Source organism: Cydia amplana, chromosome 3 (genome assembly GCF_948474715.1).
Source record: "Cydia amplana chromosome 3, ilCydAmpl1.1, whole genome shotgun sequence".
NCBI classification, from domain to species: domain Eukaryota; kingdom Metazoa; phylum Arthropoda; class Insecta; order Lepidoptera; family Tortricidae; genus Cydia; species Cydia amplana.
Genome location: NC_086071.1, coordinates 17,223,999 through 17,243,526, shown reverse-complemented (window position 1 = coordinate 17,243,526; position 19,528 = coordinate 17,223,999). Strand labels below are relative to the sequence as shown.

The 19,528-nt window shown below is 45.4% G+C and overlaps 1 protein-coding gene across 1 annotated transcript in view; it reads right to left on the bottom strand.

The window, feature by feature from the left end:
- Positions 1 to 19,218, bottom strand: part of LOC134662829 (phospholipase D2) — a 38,013-nt gene extending 18,795 nt beyond the window's left edge. Inside the window, exons 1-9 of the mRNA XM_063519152.1 lie at positions 18,830 to 19,218; positions 14,566 to 14,763; positions 12,690 to 12,846; positions 12,347 to 12,536; positions 11,100 to 11,176; positions 10,713 to 10,833; positions 9,740 to 9,891; positions 9,225 to 9,356; positions 6,406 to 6,554 (exon numbers count right to left, since the gene is read on the bottom strand). Coding sequence (XP_063375222.1) covers positions 6,406 to 6,554; positions 9,225 to 9,356; positions 9,740 to 9,891; positions 10,713 to 10,833; positions 11,100 to 11,176; positions 12,347 to 12,536; positions 12,690 to 12,846; positions 14,566 to 14,763; positions 18,830 to 18,992 — 1,339 coding nt within the window. The 5' untranslated portion in view covers positions 18,993 to 19,218. The remainder of the gene's footprint in view (positions 1 to 6,405; positions 6,555 to 9,224; positions 9,357 to 9,739; positions 9,892 to 10,712; positions 10,834 to 11,099; positions 11,177 to 12,346; positions 12,537 to 12,689; positions 12,847 to 14,565; positions 14,764 to 18,829) is intronic.
- Positions 19,219 to 19,528: the final 310 nt, after the last annotated feature.

Here is a 19,528-nt window from a genome sequence, read left to right as displayed (position 1 = left end):
CACGTGTCCCACTTCCAAGCATCGGAAGCATCGCGTGGGCCGACTGTCGAGCAGTCTGACCTGCGCCGACACCCACCCCACGCGGACCCGTCCGCCCTGCGCCACCTTTTTGGCAGCTGCGATAGGACACCGCAGCCACACCGTACCCAACCCCGAAGGGCCGAGCGTGACCTCCCCGGACTTGATGTCCTCCTCTGCGCAGCCACCTTCCTTTGCTACCGCCGCCACCACTTCCGAGGAAAGTACGGAGTCGTCCAGGCCCGAGATGCGCATCTCCGCGCATTTGGTGGGCCTAGATATACGGACCAGGGCAGGGTCCAGTACCTCCCGCAGTTTGGCGGCCAGATCATCTGCCTTTTGGCCGCTCGCCGCTCCGGGGATCTCGAAGGCGCGGGCATCCGTGGCGGTCCTTCGGATCCGAACACCCGCGATCCCCATCGAGTCAATGTCGACCTTGCTTTTAGCCTCGTTGAGTACGGCGGCGTAGCTCGTGCTGCTATCGGCCTGGGGTATCAGTGTCAGCACCACCGCTGATGTGTTAGGAAGGCGAAGCTTCCGGGCTTTCTTTGGTGGAGCCTTGTTCGTATTCGGGCTCACCTCCTTTTTTGCACCCTTGGGCTTTCCCTTTTTCCCCTTCTTTACTACCTCGGACCAGGTTGACGTGGCAGGTGCAGGCGCCAGCGCAGCAGCGGCGGAGCCTGGCATTACCGGGGCCGGGATTTCCTGGGCGGAACTTCCCTTCCGGGGCTTCTTCTTCTTCTCCCTCCCCACAGAGCCTGAGGAGGAAGGTCCCTTTGCAGGCACCATAGGCGAGACCAGGGCCTTCGAAGAAGCGCCCGCGAGCCTCGCGCCGGGCGGAGGGAGGAGTCTGTCTTTGATTGTGGTCATGTGGGCGTCCAGGTACGACGTCACCTGGGCCATGACCACGCGACAGATCTCCTTCGTCAGAGGCGCCGAGGTTTTGCTCTGTTCGGCCACCGTCTTCGAACTCCTATCCTGTCCGGGTAGGGAGGATGCAGCACTGCCCTGCTGACGCATCGCCTCCATTTGGGCCTTAATTTCGGCCATTTCTTTTCGGAGACTGGCCATCTCCCCCCTCAGCCGGTCGTTGTCGGCCTGAAGCCGCGTCGTTTCCTCGGTGGCTGTGCGTTGGCTGAGTTCAGCAAACGCATCCGTGATTGCCGACGAGGCGTCTTTTAGGCGGCGGATGTACGGGCCCTTCAGATTCTTTGATGTGGCTGCCACCCTTTCGATGACAGCCACACTATCCGCGACCTGTCGTCTCAGGTCCCGTATGCCGGGCTCTTCTTCGGGGTTCGCCCCAGGCCGAGGAATGGTGTCTTTGCGGAACCCTTGCCGCGTTCGGATTTCCATTTGTTCCAGCTCTTTCTCCGCCTCGAGGCGAGCCTCTTCCCGGAGGGCACGGTTATAAGCTTCTCTTGCCTTAGCCATGCCCATGTAATTCCCAGTCGTGGGGGGGCGGCCCCGGCGTTTAGAGGCTTGGGATGAGCCCCCGCTGCCGGTTGAACGGCGTCCCTCATCTCCGCTGGAGCCTGGCATAGAGTCCGAGTCGGATGGTCGAGGTCTTTTTTCTGGGCGGTCCTGCCACATCCTCCCACCACTCCACTCTTCACCCTCCGTTGTCTCCACGTCCGAAATTGGCACTGGGCCCGCGGGTTTGAGTGGGGTCGGCATCCGTGGGCGCACCTTTCCCTTTCCCCGGTTTCTGGGGTTGCCCGTTGGAGCCTTCCCCTCCACGTCGGTTCCTTGACGTTCCGTGGTCGGGTTCCCATGGCGACTAGGGGGGGGGGGAGTCACCGGCGACGGGCTGGACCGCACCGTGTACGTGGTGCCGTCCGAGTCACCCCCCCCTCCCGCTAGAATCCCTGGGTCTATTCGGGTCAGGAGGACTTTGGCGACCCTCTCGAACCTGGCCTCACGGCCTCCCTCGAGCGCCAGTAGTGCGCGTGGCTCCTCCTGTCTTGCCCCTACTTCTGTGGCGGTGCTCGGAGTTGCACTTGGCGCACGCCGTATAAAGCGGCCCTGCCTGTCCCTTGCCTCTGTTAGGACGTCAACCCCTCCAAACGGAGGAATCTGCAGCTCGGGCAAGCTGAGGTCAATGCGTGGGCTTGGATAGTCCACACATTGACTGTGCTGTGACACGTTCGCCTGTGCAGGGACAGGCCCCTGCACGGGCGAACGCGCCAAGGAGCTTCGCGGGAAAAAGACCCTTTCCTCCTCGTCTTCAGAGTTTCCTCCCCTCATCCGCAAAATATCCATATCGCTTGCGTAATCGAGTTCCGTTTGTTCATAGCCAATGTCGTGTTCACGAGAGCCGGCATCCCGCCGGCCCACGAAGCAACTTTTGCCCCCTCCGTATACGACGGGGCTCTCACCCGCCGAAGCGAGTGAACGGGATTGGGTACCCGCCCGGAGAATTTTAAAGTTGCCGATCTCCATGATTAGCTTTTTTAAGGGGTGGGCTCCCCCGCACGCTCGGGACTGGACTCCCTCCAGCCACGCATCCCATCGGCGCGATTGCTCACCTTGGGATTGGGGTAATTTATTATAGTGGTTTTCTTCCACGCGGTGCTACTCTCAATGAGCAGCACCCCCGGCCGGCTCAGTGCGGGTTACGGGTTGCCCGACGGGGAGCCAAAACTCACCCAGCAGTCGCATGACTGCAACTGCCAGACCCGTCGCGCCGCGAGCCTTGAAGGCCCGCCATCCCACGCCGCTCGAAAGGCGGCCGCTGCCCAATATTAGGGCTCCTTCAAACACGGTGCACGCGCACCACCACCGTGCGTGCCTCCGTCGCGGGTACCTGGCCTCGTGAGATCCACACACATCTCAGGCCAGGCCCGCCCACCCTATGTACTTCCCCTGCGCCCTCTGCTCCGTCAGAGGGACGCGGGGAGAACCGTCATGTGCCGCTCTTTGTCTGGTCTCTCACCCCAGGCCTGTCTGGTATGGGTAGCCCTGTCCGGCGTAGCCCCGAGGATCATTGAGACACGCAAGCCCCCCCACCACGGCAAGGTGGCAGCACTTCGAGGGGGATTTTTGTAGATGGTGCGCTATGTAGAAAAGGAGGTAAAACCACCCACTTTTCTAGTAGCATTTCGTTTCTGTAAGGCTCGCAGTTCTAACCTAACCTAACCCACTTTTGTTCGGTTCTGTGAGGATAGCAGTTCAAACCTAACCTAACCCACTTAACGGCGCATGCGGTGCGGTGTACGGGGGTTTGAGCGGGAGGGGTTTGGCCTCATCATACTTTATACCTACATTTTATGGTAGGTAATCATAGTAGTTTGTTTAGTTTAGGTATCATAGTGGTTTTCCGGGTCAAGGTCCGGGTCTGTGTCCGAGTCCGGGTCCGGGTCCGAACCGGATCCGGGTACGAGGCCGGATCTGGATCCGAGTCCGGGTCCCAGTCCAAGTCAAAGTCGAAATTCGAAATCACCACACATGTACTATGCGTCGTTGAAGAGTTCTGTTCTGATCATCATCAGCAGTTCCAGTTCATCAAATGCGACAGTTTTTAATGTTAATGCTTTATTTTATGATGAAAATACAGAAAATTATATACGTGTGCCTTTAAGATTTGAGGAGTTCCCTCGATTTCTCATGGATCCCATGTTCAGAACTTGAGCTTGACATAAATATGGCTTAAAAACCTAACTTGCTTAACAAACATAACGAAAAGGAAAAATCGCCAAACGCGAGCTATGCGTCGTTAAAGAGTTTCGTTCTGGTCATCATCAGCAGTTACACTTCCTCAAATGTTACTTTTTAAATGTATATGCTTGATTTGTTGATTAAAACATAACAATCACTATATGTATGCCTTTAAGATTTGAGGAGTTCCCTGGATTCCTTATGGATCTCATCATCAGAACTCGAGCTTGACAGAATGTGGCATAAAAACTAAACTTGCTTAACAAACATAACGAAGAGGACAAATCGCCAAACGTGAACTATGGGTCGTTGAAGAGTTCTGTTCTGATCATCATCAGCAGTTCCACTTCATCAAATGCGACAGTTTTTAATAAAAATGCTTGATTTTCTGATGAAAATACAAAAATCTCTATACGCACGCCTTTAAGATTTGAGGAGTTCCCTCGATTCCTCATGGATCCCATCATCAGAACTCGAGCTTGACAAAAATGTGGCTTAAAAACTTAACTTGCTTAACAAACATAACGAAGAGGACAAATCGCCAAACGTGAACTATGCGTCGTTGAAGAGTTCCGTTCTGATCATCATCAGCAGTTCCACTTCATCAAATGTCACGTTTCTGATTGTATATGCTTGATTTGTTGATAAAAACACAAAAATCACTATATATATGCCTTTAAGATTTGAGGAGTTCCCTCGATTCCTCATGGATCCCATCATCAGAACTGGGTTTTGACAAAAACGGGACCAATCTGTATGCATATACATACAATCAAAAAAAGAATTTTCAAAATCGGTCCAATAATGACGGAGATATGGAGTAACAAACATAAAAAAATAAAATAAAAATAATCTTTAATAGAAATAATTTTTAAGAAAAAAAAACCGACTTCTATGCGGCCCGGTGAAAGATTATTGTAGATGGTGCGCTATGTAGAAAAGGAAGCATTTCGTTTCTGTAAGGCTCGCAGTTCTAACCTAACCTAACCCACTTTTGTTCGGTTCTGTGAGGATAGCAGTTCAAACCTAACCTAACCCACTTAACGGCGCATGCGGTGCGGTGTACGGGGGTTTGAGCGGGAGGGGTTTGGCCTCATCATACTTTATACCTACATTTTATGGTAGGTAATCATAGTGGTTTATTTAGTTTAGGTATCATAGTGGTTTTCCGGGTCAAGGTCCGGGTCTGTGTCCGAGTCCGGGTCCGAGTCCGGGTCTAGTCCAGGTCCGAGTCCGAATCCGAGTCCAGGTCCGGGTCCGGGTCCGAACCGGATCCGGGTACGAGTCCGGATCTGGATCCGAGTCCGGGTCCCAGTCCAAGTCAAAGTCGAAATTCGAAATCACCAAACATGTACTATGCGTCGTTGAAGAGTTCTGTTCTGATCATCATCAGCAGTTCCAGTCCATCAAATGCGACAGTTTTTAATGTTAATGCTTTATTTTATGATGAAAATACAGAAAATTCTATACGTGTGCCTTTAAGATTTGAGGAGTTCCCTCGATTTCTCATGGATCCCATGTTCAGAACTTGAGCTTGACGTAAATATGGCTTAAAAACCTAACTTGCTTAACAAACATAACGAAAAGAAAAAATCGCCAAACGTGAACTATGCGTCGTTGAAGAGTTCTGTTCTGATCATCATCAGCAGTTCCACTTCATCAAATGTCACGTTTCTGAATGTATATGCTTGATTTGTTGATAAAAACACAAAAATCACTATATGTATGCCTTTAAGATTTGAGGAGTTCCCTCGATTCCTCATGGATCCCATCATCAGAACTGGGTTTTGACAAAAACGGGACCAATCTGTATGCATATACATACAATCAAAAAAAGAATTTTCAAAATCGGTCCAGTAATGACGGAGATATGGAGTAACAAACATAAAAAAAAAAAAAAAAAAAAAAAAAAACATACAACCGAATTGATAACCTCCTTCTTTGAGATTTGGAAGTCGGTTAAAAAGAGTATCCTGGGTGTCCGAAGGTCTGATAGGGCGAGGAACACAGAGCTTCGCTCCAAAACCCGAGTCGTTGATGTTGGGGTGAAGACCGCCAGGCTAAAGTGGGACTGGGCTGGACATGTCTGCCGGATGCATGTTGACAGATGGGCAAAAATAGCCACTAGCTGGCATCCCCAGTGTAGTCGAGGCAGAGGCAGACCGAGAAAGCTCAGCACAGGGAGGATTGGAACAGGAGAGGGGAGGCCTTTGCCCAGCAGTGGGACACACACATAGGCTAATAAAAAAAAAATAAAAGAAAGGGGGAAAGGGGTAGTCTATCTCGCCGCGAGATACTGTCGCGCCAATCATGTGCCAGGCCTACAGAGACCACAAATTTAACTATAAGTATAATAAACACTACAAAATTGCGGTTAAACATTGAGGGTAAAATTCTAAGATCCATGCGAAAGTGTGTCTGTCTGTTTGTTACCTCATCACGCTTCAACCGCTGAACGGATTTAGTTTAAATTTGGTATAGAGATAGTTTGAGTCCCGGGGAAGGACATAGGATAGTTTTTAAGTCGGAACTCATCCCTTAAGAGAGTGAAAAGGGGGGTGAAATTGAGAGAGTTAATGAATTGCCAGATAATTGATGTAAGCAATTAAGCTTATGCTCAGATTGAATGATTGCTATTACACTTCATCCAGGCACTAGCTATACTCTAGCTGCTGTTACTGATTCCACGCAGACGAAGTCGCAGGCAAAAGCTAGTTATGTTATAATTACCAGTCTGGTTGGCGACCGCCTTGAGGTACTGCATCCACTCCTTGCTCTTCCGCTTGGTCCAGCACTTGATGACCATCTGCCGGCTCTGGTTCAGGATCTGCAGACCATGGTTCAGGCCGGTGGAGTACATGCCGCTCGATACTTCGAAGCTGTAAAATATAGCTACAGTCAGCAGCAATTCACCAAGCACCACTTGCACCATTAACCCGGGGTTAACCGGTTAAAGATAAGATAAAGATAAAAGATAGTTTGTTAAAGTGGACATATGACAATGAGTTTATGAACGTCAAATAAAGCTACACCGGCTCCAACCCTACACCTCTGCCCCGAGAAGATTTAAATCCCCCCTCAATTGGATGGTATCCCAATATGGGACTGGCAACAAACTCGGCGGGACACATCTTTTCAAATAATTAACCTTTAACCCAGTGTCAAATTGTACTGGTAACCATGGTAACGCCAGGTTTAACCGGGTAACCCCGGGTTAGTGAATGGTGCAAGTGGCCGTAAGCGGGCGAGTTGTTCAAAATGATCTCGGCCCGATATTAATTTGAGCGCATTAACCTTTTCCACGCCGTGTCAAACACAAAAGCGGTCACTCAGACGCCACATCATTGAAGTGTCAAAACTGAAGTTGAACTATGTATATGCACGTAGGTCGATGTTGCTCTGTGTGGTCTGTGACCGATTATTAATCGGTCTTTGGCATTGAACCTACGGTGCGGATATATCGGTCATTGGCGTCCAAAAGGTTAACATAATTTTGAACTCCTTGGTGTAAAGTTTCTTAAAAAGTAATATTTGACAGAAACTTATAATTTAATAACCTCCAAGTTCCCCATCGACTAGTCGACTTGGTTAGTTCCAAATACATATGTGTATTGGGATTTGGGTGGTATTCCATCTGTCCAATATCTTTGTCCAATGACATTGAACAAAGAAATTGTACAGGTGAAATACCACCCTGAACTCTACACGTTCTATAATATGTATTAGTTTATGTATTATGTATGCATGGATATTATTGCTCGACGAACATAATGCTCGTATGAAATGTTAAAAACTGTTATTCAATAATTATGAACAAATCCATGAAATAATACGAGACCGTCTTGAAAGTTTAAACCGACGAATGTTAAAATATATTAGCACATGGCTTGTCCGGAAACTATACTCACATTTCAATGAGCTGCATGGAACAAAAATAACAGATCGTTATTAGAGACAACTATCTAAAGCATATTTTTATTCCTATATTATATATATAGAGACAGAAGGAAAAATAAGATAATATAAAATTTATTTCATTGAAAAATATCCAACAATGATAACAATCATAAAATGGTTCTATACAGTGTACTAGCGACCCGTCCCGGCTTCGCACGGGTTAACAAATTATACACAAATCTTCCTCAAGAATCACTCTATCGCATGAATCTAGTATTAAGTATTAAACTGGATTGGGCATGAGTGGTGGGGATAACTGACAGAACGGGATAGTTTTATGTATCTTTCAGTAGGAGTAGCAGCGAAAGCGCTATTATTGTTTGTCCTTGTCACAGTCTCACTTTTTTTTTAATTCCCCACCGTAAATTAGTATGGATTATTGTGGGCAACAAATAAATTCGACCAATCACAGTGTCGCCTTGTTGCACACCAGACCAGTGCAGAAGTAGTCACACCTGACTTACCCCTGGTCCAACAGCATGACGGCCTTGACGGAGCCGTCGCTGGGCCGCAGGTAGCCGAAGAACGTGTCCTTGACGAACAACCACCGCTCCTGCCACTTGGCGCACACCAGACCCGTGCAGAAGTAGTCACACCTGACTTACCCCTGGTCCAACAGCATGACGGCCTTGACGGAGCCGTCGCTGGGCCGCAGGTAGCCGAAGAACGTGTCCTTGACGAACAACCACCGCTCCTGCCACTTGGCGCACACCAGACCCGTGCAGAAGTAGTCACACCTGACTTACCCCTGGTCCAACAGCATGACGGCCTTGACGGAGCCGTCGCTGGGCCGCAGGTAGCCGAAGAACGTGTCCTTGACGAACAACCACCGCTCCTGCCACTTGGCGCACACCAGACCCGTGCAGAAGTAGTCACACCTGACTTACCCCTGGTCCAACAGCATGACGGCCTTGACGGAGCCGTCGCTGGGCCGCAGGTAGCCGAAGAACGTGTCCTTGACGAACAACCACCGCTCCTGCCACTTGGCGCACACCAGACCCGTGCAGAAGTAGTCACACCTGACTTACCCCTGGTCCAACAGCATGACGGCCTTGACGGAGCCGTCGCTGGGCCGCAGGTAGCCGAAGAACGTGTCCTTGACGAACAACCACCGCTCCTGCCACTTGGCGCACACCAGACCCGTGCAGAAGTAGTCACACCTCACTTACCCCTGGTCCAACAGCATGACGGCCTTGACGGAGCCGTCGCTGGGCCGCAGGTAGCCGAAGAACGTGTCCTTGACGAACAACCACCGCTCCTGCCACTTGGCGCACACCAGACCCGTGCAGAAGTAGTCACACCTGACTTACCCCTGGTCCAACAGCATGACGGCCTTGACGGAGCCGTCGCTGGGCCGCAGGTAGCCGAAGAACGTGTCCTTGACGAACAACCACCGCTCCTGCCACTTGGCGCACACCAGACCCGTGCAGAAGTAGTCACACCTCACTTACCCCTGGTCCAACAGCATGACGGCCTTGACGGAGCCGTCGCTGGGCCGCAGGTAGCCGAAGAACGTGTCCTTGACGAACAACCACCGCTCCTGCCACTTGGCGCACACCAGACCCGTGCAGAAGTAGTCACACCTGACTTACCCCTGGTCCAACAGCATGACGGCCTTGACGGAGCCGTCGCTGGGCCGCAGGTAGCCGAAGAACGTGTCCTTGACGAACAACCACCGCTCCTGCCACTTCGCGCACACCAGACCCGTGCAGAAGTAGTTACACCTGCAATAACACATTATTGAACCATTTGAAAGCATAGCGCGCGCCCCAATATCAACCTTCGTGCATTCAGAGAAGGTTCACTTCACAATGACGCGCCGCACACGATAGGCACAACGACAAAGAGAGATGACTGTCTTTCTCACCTGATGCACACAGTTGCTCCTAGTAGTCCGAAGCAGCACCATGCCTTCTTGTCCTCACTCCAATATGAACGACAAAGAGAGATGACTGTCTTTCTCACCTGACGCACACAGCCGCTCCTAGTAGACCGAAGCAGTTACACCCAGCTTGCCCGGGTTGGGTGGAACCGGTACGTTTCAGCACCATGCCTTCTTGTCCTCACTCCAATACGAACGACAAAGAGAGATGACTGTCTTTCTCACCTGACGCACACAGCCGCTCCTAGTAGTCCGAAGCAGTTACACCCAGCTTGCCCGGGTTGGGTGGAACCGGTGCGTTTTAGCACCATGCCTTCTTTGCCCTTACACCCGAACTCTGATATGAACGACAGGTTTGACACTTCGAGGAATTTTACCTGAAGATAGATAATTAGATTGTTAAGTATACAATAACTTGGGAAAACCAACATACGTAACTCAAAGAACTTTAAGGTTTCCCAATCTAATATAGTTATTTTATTTATGATACAAGTGCGGAAAGTAGGAAATTCGCAACGAGTGGCGGTAAATTTAAACACGACCAAAAACACTCCCTGTGTTTTAAATCGACAAGAGTTGCGAATTACCTATTCGCACGTGTATCGTACAACGTTTTACAGTACATATGGCCCTTTAAACTTTCGATATAGGCACGGAAAGTGCTCATTTCCGAAAGGAAAGGAAAGTAGCACCATATGTACTGTAAATTATATTTTTGAACACAAGTTTTCTAATGTATTTCCTCAGATTTGAGTGTAAAGTAAAATCATGCATCCGGATTTTTTGTTTACTAGTAAATATATGGATTTTTACGTAAATTTGATTGATTGAAAACTGTTTTTCGAAAGGATGCAATCGATGCATCGATAAGTTCCCATCTACCGTGATGTTCGGAATTTATAAATGTAACCTTTATTTTCGTCAATCTAATATTTCACATTTCTGACCTAAGTCATAATTTCATATAGTAAAGACCCTAAGCACGAAGAATTTCGTACATTGACTCGCCTGTCTCTATCTCTATCGCACGCGCATAATTATATTGCAATCCCGCTCGCACAGTGCCATTGACCACCAGCATCATGGGTTGGACAGTAAAATAATTACGCGCGTGCGATAGAGATAGGAACAGACGAGTCAATGTATTAAATTCTTCGTTCTTAGCTTCCTTACTTTAGAAACAACTATAATAACTTACTGTCTCGTGGTGATTCCTATAAATAGAGATATTGAGTAAACTGTATAAATATTCTTCTAGTTGCTTCATCCTTAGCTGGATTCCCTCGTATGTGACCATCACCTCTGGCTTCTTTGGAAATCTGAAAAACAGACTTCTTTTAACTGTCGGGAGTAAAGCGCCATGCATAATATTTTATTTTATTATGGAAACAAACAGTGTTACATCCAAAGATACAATGGATGGACTACTTGATATAGTATATGAAATCATCAATCCATAGGCTGACGCGATCTCTTAAAATAGGGTTGGTCATAAGTCTGTTAGCCGCTACTATGAAATAAAATAAAATAAAACTGTTCATACGTCTGTTAGCCGAAACTATAAATAAAATAAAACTGTTCGTACCTGGGCAACGCGCCTTTTCTTTTTTTCGGACGAGCCGTTTTCTTCGACTGACTTCGTGGTAAGGCCTCCAGAGCAACCTTAAAATAATATAAAGTAGGATTAGATATTTAGACGATTTATTTAGGTACAATTGGACAATACAGTATTTTTCTCAAAAATGGACGGCAAAGTCGACGTTGCCGGTTAAAAAATTGGTCACGAAGTGCGTAGTTTATGGTCAGTCAAAAAATTAAAAAGTTAAATACATTGCAGTCTCGATTTCGGGACTGCAACGTTGCATACAAATTCCATTATTTAACGAGTTCCAAACTTTTTAAAAGTTGAAATGGCCATATCAAATGAAGGCTTAGGTCCAATTAAACAGACAAACAGATGATCAGCACTTATTATTATAATGTTGGTACCGCGACTATTTAGGTGTCTCAAATAGGTTGGCGTATTTTCAGCAGAAAATACACTTCTTTTTTTTTAAAGGCGGCAAAGCAAATATTTTCAATGGTTTTCCTTTTTTCTGAGATAATTAGACCGTCGCTCCGGTAAATAATGTATATTTCTTGCACCATTTTTGAGAAAAGCACTATATATGACTCGGCTGGAAGGCTACTTGCTGGCTTCGGATTCAATTAAACGGACTCCCAAGGTCGTCCGTTTAAAACGAATCCTCAGCCAGCAAGTAGCTACTTCCGAACCTCGACAATAATGTACTATATACCTATGAACTTACTGCCACTATGTAAACTAATGTTGGTTGTTACATGTGAAGTTAGCGTGGGTGACATACAGTTGTGTGCAATATAATAGCAGTGATGAAGATTCCTCCTCTGCTCCTCGTTGTGGAGCGTGTTCCTGAAGCTGGCGCGGCGCGACTTGTGCGTCTTGGTGGGGAAGGGGATGTCGAGCGACGCGCGGTACAGCGTCAGCTGCTGGTGCAGGTACAGCATGTGCTTGTAGCGTTACCTTCTCAGCCTGCTCCTCGTTGTGGAGCGTGTTCCTGAAGCTGGCGCGGCGCGACTTGTGCGTCTTGGTGGGGAAGGGGATGTCGAGCGACGCGTGGTACAGCGTCAGCTGCTGGTGCAGGTACAGCATGTGCTTGTAGCGTTACCTTCTCAGCCTGCTCCTCGTTGTTGAGCGTGTTCCTGAAGCTGGCGCGGCGCGACTTGTGCGTCTTGGTGGGGAAGGGGATGTCGAGCGACGCGCGGTACAGCGTCAGCTGCCGGTGCAGGTACAGTATGTGCTTGTAGCGTTACCTTCTCAGCCTGCTCCTCGTTGTTGAGCGTGTTCCTGAAGCTGGCGCGGCGCGACTTGTGCGTCTTGGTGGGGAAGGGGATGTCGAGCGACGCGCGGTACAGCGTCAGCTGCTGGTGCAGGTACAGTATGTGCTTGTAGCGCTTGCGGACCGTCCATGTGAAGTCGCCGTGTTGGAGGTTTATTGTGTATCTGTGGAGAAAGAATATCCTTTATTCCTAGCCTATATCTATTAAGACACGTATAGACGGGATGATGGAATTGTCAATTTGATCAGAAAACAATTGGCGTCAATCTCGTTTAGCGTCCACACGTACATAAAAACGAATGAGCGAAAATACTCACAAATTAGGGTTAAGTAGATGTGTAGTCACGCTGCGTTCGTTCTCTTCTATTCTGACCTTTATTTCCACGCCGGGAATGAACACTTTCCTGTGCACCGAGTTGAACTTGATCGGTGGGTCATGGACGGTTTTGTATGGCACGGAGTTGGATTGTGTGGCTGAAACAAGGTTGTAATAGTACATTAATTGGAGAACTTACGAACTAGTGTGAATTGAAGCCCGAAACCTAAGGGCAAGGCGAGGACTTAATCAACACGAATTCGTAATTCCTGTACCGCCCGTGGCACACAGATTCATCACACTTCGTGACTTCGCAAAACTTCTGCCGAATTTTCATACGTAGGTAAGGTAAATTACAGCCCTTACGTGAAAATTTAGGATTTACGGACCGCATCGCCTACTATAATAACACCTTTTACGAGCAAGTGATAAAAAAACAGGTTTCAAAATTTTATTTCCTATAAATACAAAAAATAACAAACTTTAAAGTCTATCAGGCGGGCTAGCACATGATTGGCGCGACAGTATCTCGCGGCGAGATAACTACCCGTCCCTCTTTAATTAACATAGAAAAAGACGGGCAGTCTATCTCGTCGCGAGATACTGTCGCGCCAATCATGTGCTAGGCCTACAGGCGATAATTAGTAAGTAGGTACCTAAACGAATTCATTTTGGTACCTACTTACTAATTATCTGCTGTGTAATTACACGGGCTTAACATTCCTAAGACAATAGACATGCACAAAGTCACTTGTAATTATTTTGTATCGGTTATCTACAATATTTATTAGCTGTGTTTCTTATCCGATTGGATGAGTAATAAATATAGTTATCGTATCACGTACAGTCACGCTCCGTGATTGTTACGCCATTTAGGGTTCTAGCTAAATTGGACATTCCATAGCGTAAGTATGGAACAACCAATTTAGCTAGGACCCTAATTGGCGTAACAATCCCGTGTGGTGAGTGGTGACCAGGGTTTGCACGACGGATCTGAAATGTATGGGAAGATCCGCGGATCCGGATCCAGATCCGGATAATTTCATACATTTCGGATCCGGATTGCAAACCCTAGTGGTGACTGTACATATCACTGTTTTATTTCCATACTGCAGCACTATAGCAATGACAATAACGAAAGCCACCGGTTTAACTCCAAAATCGCGAGCGAATTGTATCTCAGTATCTCTAAATTTAGAGGAGTCACAGGCGCATTCCTCGTCCTTAATATGAATATAATGATAGTAGTATATAGTAGCAACTGAAAACCAGTTTTCGAAGTTGCGTTGTGCGAAATGTCATTTACAAGTAGACTTTTTGGGTTAACACGTACACTTCCCTGTACCCTATCGTATACAAGTTCTTGAACCGTCTAAATGGTGATTAGGGTATGTTTAAAAAAAAAATGAAATGTTTGGCAGAAACCTATTCTATAGCTATGCTGTGGCCCGTCCATTGCAACTTATTTTTATTTAGTAGACCTTACTTCTAAAGCTACCTAGGTATAGTTTGTAGCTTTCTAATAGACCCCGAAGGCTAATCCTATTGTCTATTGTTAAGAAAAACCGCTCGTGCCACGTGCCACAACCACCTGCATAAAAAATCGGTACTTCGGTTACTGAGTGCCGGCGAGTCGGACGCTACAGAACCAGTCTAAAATGTGTCATCGAGATGCGTAACAAAGGCACGTTATCGGAGAGCGCACCTACACTGGTTTTTTGAGCGTTGGACTAGCCCGCGCTCAGGTGCCAAATAGAATAATGAAGACCCTTTTTTGCAGGTAAGTAGCACGTGCGGTTTTACTGAACAATAGACAATAGGATTAGCCTTCGGGGTCTACTAGAAAGCTACAAACTATAACCGTGGTAACCACTCACCGACAGCATCAGTCTCTTCTTTCCCACCCTTATCTGTTTCAATAATGGACAGCGACTCCGGAACAGCCAGGCTCAGGTCAAAGTCGGAATCCGGCCCAGGGTTGGAGTCGAACTTGGTGAACATCTGCAGGCAGTCCTGGGCTGATGATGGAGTCGGGGTGTCCATGCCGTAGTTTGTGTAGCTGTATAGTTCCTCATCTGGAATTATTGGCATTTTTAGGGTTCCGTACCTCAAAAGGAAAAAACGGAACCCTAAAGGGGCTCAGATTAACAGTCCGCCGGACGGTATCGGCCTGTCAATTGTTCGGAACTGTCAAAATTTTGTTCTGACAGGCCGGTACCGTCCGGCGCGGCGGACTGTTAATCAGTGTGCCCCTTTATAGGATCATTTGTGCGTCTGTCTGTCTATCCGACCACTCCCCCCCCCCTCCCCTTTATCTCCGAAACTACCACGCAATCTGAAGCAAATGACTTATCACCATTAATACCTTCTATATTTTTACCTGTGGTCTGACAATAAATAATTTCTATTTCTATTTCATTCAAACATGCGTACGCACTCACAGCACATTCTCTAACTTGAGACGCACCTTTTGGTATTCATTTTATAAACTCTTCAAGAGTTTTGAAAAATGTAGCTATCATAGCGTAAATGAAAGTGCAACTCGTAATACGCGTAAAAATCCATGACCACATGTGGCCATGCCAATACAGATTTAAATGAACATCTATTCGTAAGAAAACTTAACCCTCAATGGATACCCCACAATTCCTGTCCAATAAAAACTGTCAGGGTGGTTACCCTAGTACAGCGGTTCTCAATCTTTTTTTTTGACGGAACCCTTTTGGAAAGCGAAATACTTGATGGAACCCTACAATACGGTGGCGGCATAGTAAAATTTTTCGAGGCGACTAAAGCATAGTGTTCTAAATTCTTGCGGAACCCCTGCAGGGCTGTCACGGAACCCTAGGGTTCCGCGGAACACACTTAGGCCCACTTGCACCATTCACTAACCCGGGGTTAACCGGTTAAACCTGGAGTTATCATGGTTTCCAGTAAAATTTGACAATGGGTTAACGGTTTAACCGGTTAACCCCGGGTTAGTGGGATGGTGCAAGTGGCGCTTAGAGTATAGCTGCCCTAGTAGGTATTTAGAGTAATTAAGTATCCTAAGGTATTCGGGTAATTTTGAATCGCTTACGAATATGAAAATGTTGTAGAGCTACACTAAGAAAGGATTTCTTGAAATTCAACCCCTAAGGGGTGAAAATTGGGTTAATAGGTTTGATCGACTACAATCTAGCTAGTTCAGTCTATTTCTCGAGGCATTTAACAAAATGTAAACAAAGAACAATAAGGTATTTTATTGGGGAAGAATATTACTTGCTCAACATAACAATCTAACTAAAGGAAGCTGCTATAGTAATGCTATTTTGCTAACTTGCGCCATTCCACTAAGGATTAACCGGTTAAACCTGGTTAAAACTGGGTTAACGGTTTTACCGGCTAACCCCAGGTGCAAGTGGCGCTAATAGGTATATATTGGGATAATTGGGATGTTATGTCTTTTTTGAGGGTTTTGAGAGGTATTCCATTAAATAATCTCTCTTGACTTTGATAATCAATAGTAATTAAGTTTTCTAATATTTGCTATTACTTGACCTTAGTAAAGAACAGAATATTTAGCCATTTAAGGGTAGATGAAAACGACATTACACGATTAAATGAAATAGGCTAAGCCGTGATGATTAATGAATCCAGTCACTTTTCTATTTGGTTGGTTAACTGATAAATGTTTCAAGTGCCCGAAAATATAAAAACACATTGGTTACATTTATACTACCTAAAGAAACGGACTTTATATATATACAGGGTGCTTCCTGTAACAGGAGCAATAAATTAAACTAAAGACTCTTCAAACTGACCAACATTTGTACAGCAACTTTTAAAAATTATGAATCCGTTAGACTTCCTCTTTTTCAAACAAAATAAATATTGCCTTCAATGTACGCTGACATCAGTGTGTTTGATGTTGCTTGTCATGCTGTAAACAAAACAAAATTTGCAATACATTGCGTCTTAGAATAAACTTTAAAGTGTAATAAAAATCTAAACATGAGTACAGCCTACAGTTTAATTTATTGCTCCTGTTACAGGAAACACCTGTATATAAGGCCTGATTCGTAACGGATTTGAAAAATTCAAAATGCTGGCACATAGCTCTAAAGACAAATATCCCTCTTTTGTTTTTAATATTGACATTACTAATGTCTCCAAATTATGTAGGCATCGTATTTCATTACGTAAGAGCTGAAAAAACTAAAAAAAGATGAATCAACGTGGACGCCGTGATCAGATTGTCGCCAAATGGATGGAAAATACACAGCGACCGAACCACTTCATCGCAAAACAATTAAAAATCCCAAGAAATACCGTTGATACGGTTCTAAACCGATACTTTGAGACCTTGTCTACCGCTCAGAAGCCTCGAACCGTAGAACATGGTGGTGCTCGTGATCCTAGGCTAGACAGGAAAATCATTAAGAAGATTCGCAACAACCGCAGTATGTCTGAACGGGATATAGCTAAAAAAAACTCTACCAATCAGTCAATGGTGAGACGTGCCAAGGAACGGGCTGGTATGAAGTCTAAAAAGAAGCGAAAAGTGCCGAAAACATCGGAAAAGCAAAAACTAACAATCAAAACCAGGTCTCGAAAGCTGTACGATTTTCTGGGTACAGACAATTTTCATTTGATTTTGGATGACGAAACCTATGTGAAGGCGGACTTTTCAACACTTCCTGGCAATCAGTTTTATGTTATAGCTGATGGAGAAAATCTTCCAGATTCGGAAACTACCGTAAGAATGGAGAAGTTTGGCTCCAAGTATCTGGTTTGGCAGGCAATTTGCCCATGCGGCGATCGCAGCAGTGCATATGTTACAACTGGCACAATCAATAAAGACATTTACATCAATGAATGCTTGAAGAAACGGTTAATACCATTCATTCAAAAACACGATTCCTCGGCCTTATTTTGGCCAGATCTAGCTACAGCCCACTATGCAACGGATACCCTAAACTTTCTCAAACGACATGATGTCCAGATCGTGCCTAAAGCACTGAATCCGCCAAATATTCCACAGTGTCGCCCTATCGAAAGGTATTGGGCTCTGGTCAAAATAATCTTACGGAAGACAGGTAAGACTGCCAGCAATCAGCAAGACTTCCTGAGAAAGTGGAACGCAGCGAGCAGGAAAGTGGCTAATGACACTGTCGCACGGCTGATGGAGGGCATTCGGCAAAAATTGCGGCAGGAGTGGGAGAAAAAGTAGAATATCCATAATAGTCACGAGATGATAATTTTATACTGTTTTTTTAATATAAAATCATATATTTTTGTCAATGAAACCACTAAGCTGACAGAAACAGATTTTTTAATTTTTCAAATCCGTTACGAATCAGGCCTTATATTACTTGAATGCACTGAGTTTTCATGGCGATAACCAGGAATTCCCCATTCCGATGGGTAGTGTTTTTGTATAACCTCTAGCCGCCCAGAGACCTATAAAAAGGTCTCCTCTTCCATTCTAATTTGAACTTTGTGTTGACAAAATAAAATTTCATTTTGCTTGGCAAGGCTTTGACATATGGGCGGCTAGAGGATATAATATGAGTACTACTGGGAGCAATCTTTAGTTATTTCAGTACTTTATAATTCAAATGTATCTTTGATTGTATGGCAGCAGCATGTTCAAGTGAGTCTTGAGGTATATAAAACTAGCAAAGAAATTTAGACACCAGTGCCCTGTTTATCAAAAGCTTGTAACTTGTAATAGTTGTAATACAAGTGGAAGTCCCTTTCTAACAAAAGCTGTCAAAAAGTGACATCCGCTTGTATTACAAGTTACAAGCTCTTGAGAAACAGGCCCCAGCTATATTTCTAAACAGACAAAAAAACAATGCTGCCATACCTCATAGCCATTAGCACAAATTACTATGTTACGGATAATAAATTCCTGATTCCTGATATCAGCAAAGCACTTAAACCACTTCAGACAAATAGAACATTTCACTTCCAACATTATTAAAATAAACACAATATTTTATTTTATTGCATTAACTTTGCATTATCTGAAACGCCACTGCAAGTGATTTTAGCCACAACAACAAAAAACACTTTAAACTTAGAACAGCTGTGCTCACTTCACTATTTGGCAAATTATTTTGGTAATTAGGTGTTATCCATTAAAAAAAAAACTACCTCGCTTGATTAAGTTGTGGAAGCTAAGTGTTAACTCTTTCGAAGCCATATGTTCGTGGTAGTTATGAATTTGAGGAATTTTCCGCAGGTGTGCACGGCACCCGTTTGCGCGGTACGTGATGTGTTGTCCATTACACGGTACAAATTTAACACTTGTGTACATAATCTCTCTGATAAGATAAATTGTAAGTGATATCGTATCTCAGTTTAATGACAATAGCCATCGAAATTGGTTGGTTCCGTATCGGAAATAGCAAAAAAATTACCTTGGCGAGGAAGACACGCCTCAATGCACAAGGCTAAGCTTTTTCAATGAAAACAAAGTGAATAATACTTACTAATAACTCAATTAGAATAATATTCAAATTGTAAAGGTTATCTAGACATGATGGACTTGGACTGGTGTTTCATTTCACTAAGACTCACTGTTTTAAGTTAAAAATAATAAAAAACGGCAAATTATCGTATTATGGGAACTATTAGTTCAAGGCGATTTCAATAAAAAACACTGTTTAAATTCAAAGCCGATGACGGCGTTGACTTGACTTGGCGTTGACGTCAGCTGTCACCAGTAGTAATAAACCTTTTCTTACGTTTGGTTATTATCCTTTTTTTTTTTTTGTTAAAAATGAATGTATATACAACATTAATATAAATGTGTAATAATAATTAATTAGTCAGGTACCTGAAATGTAAGAT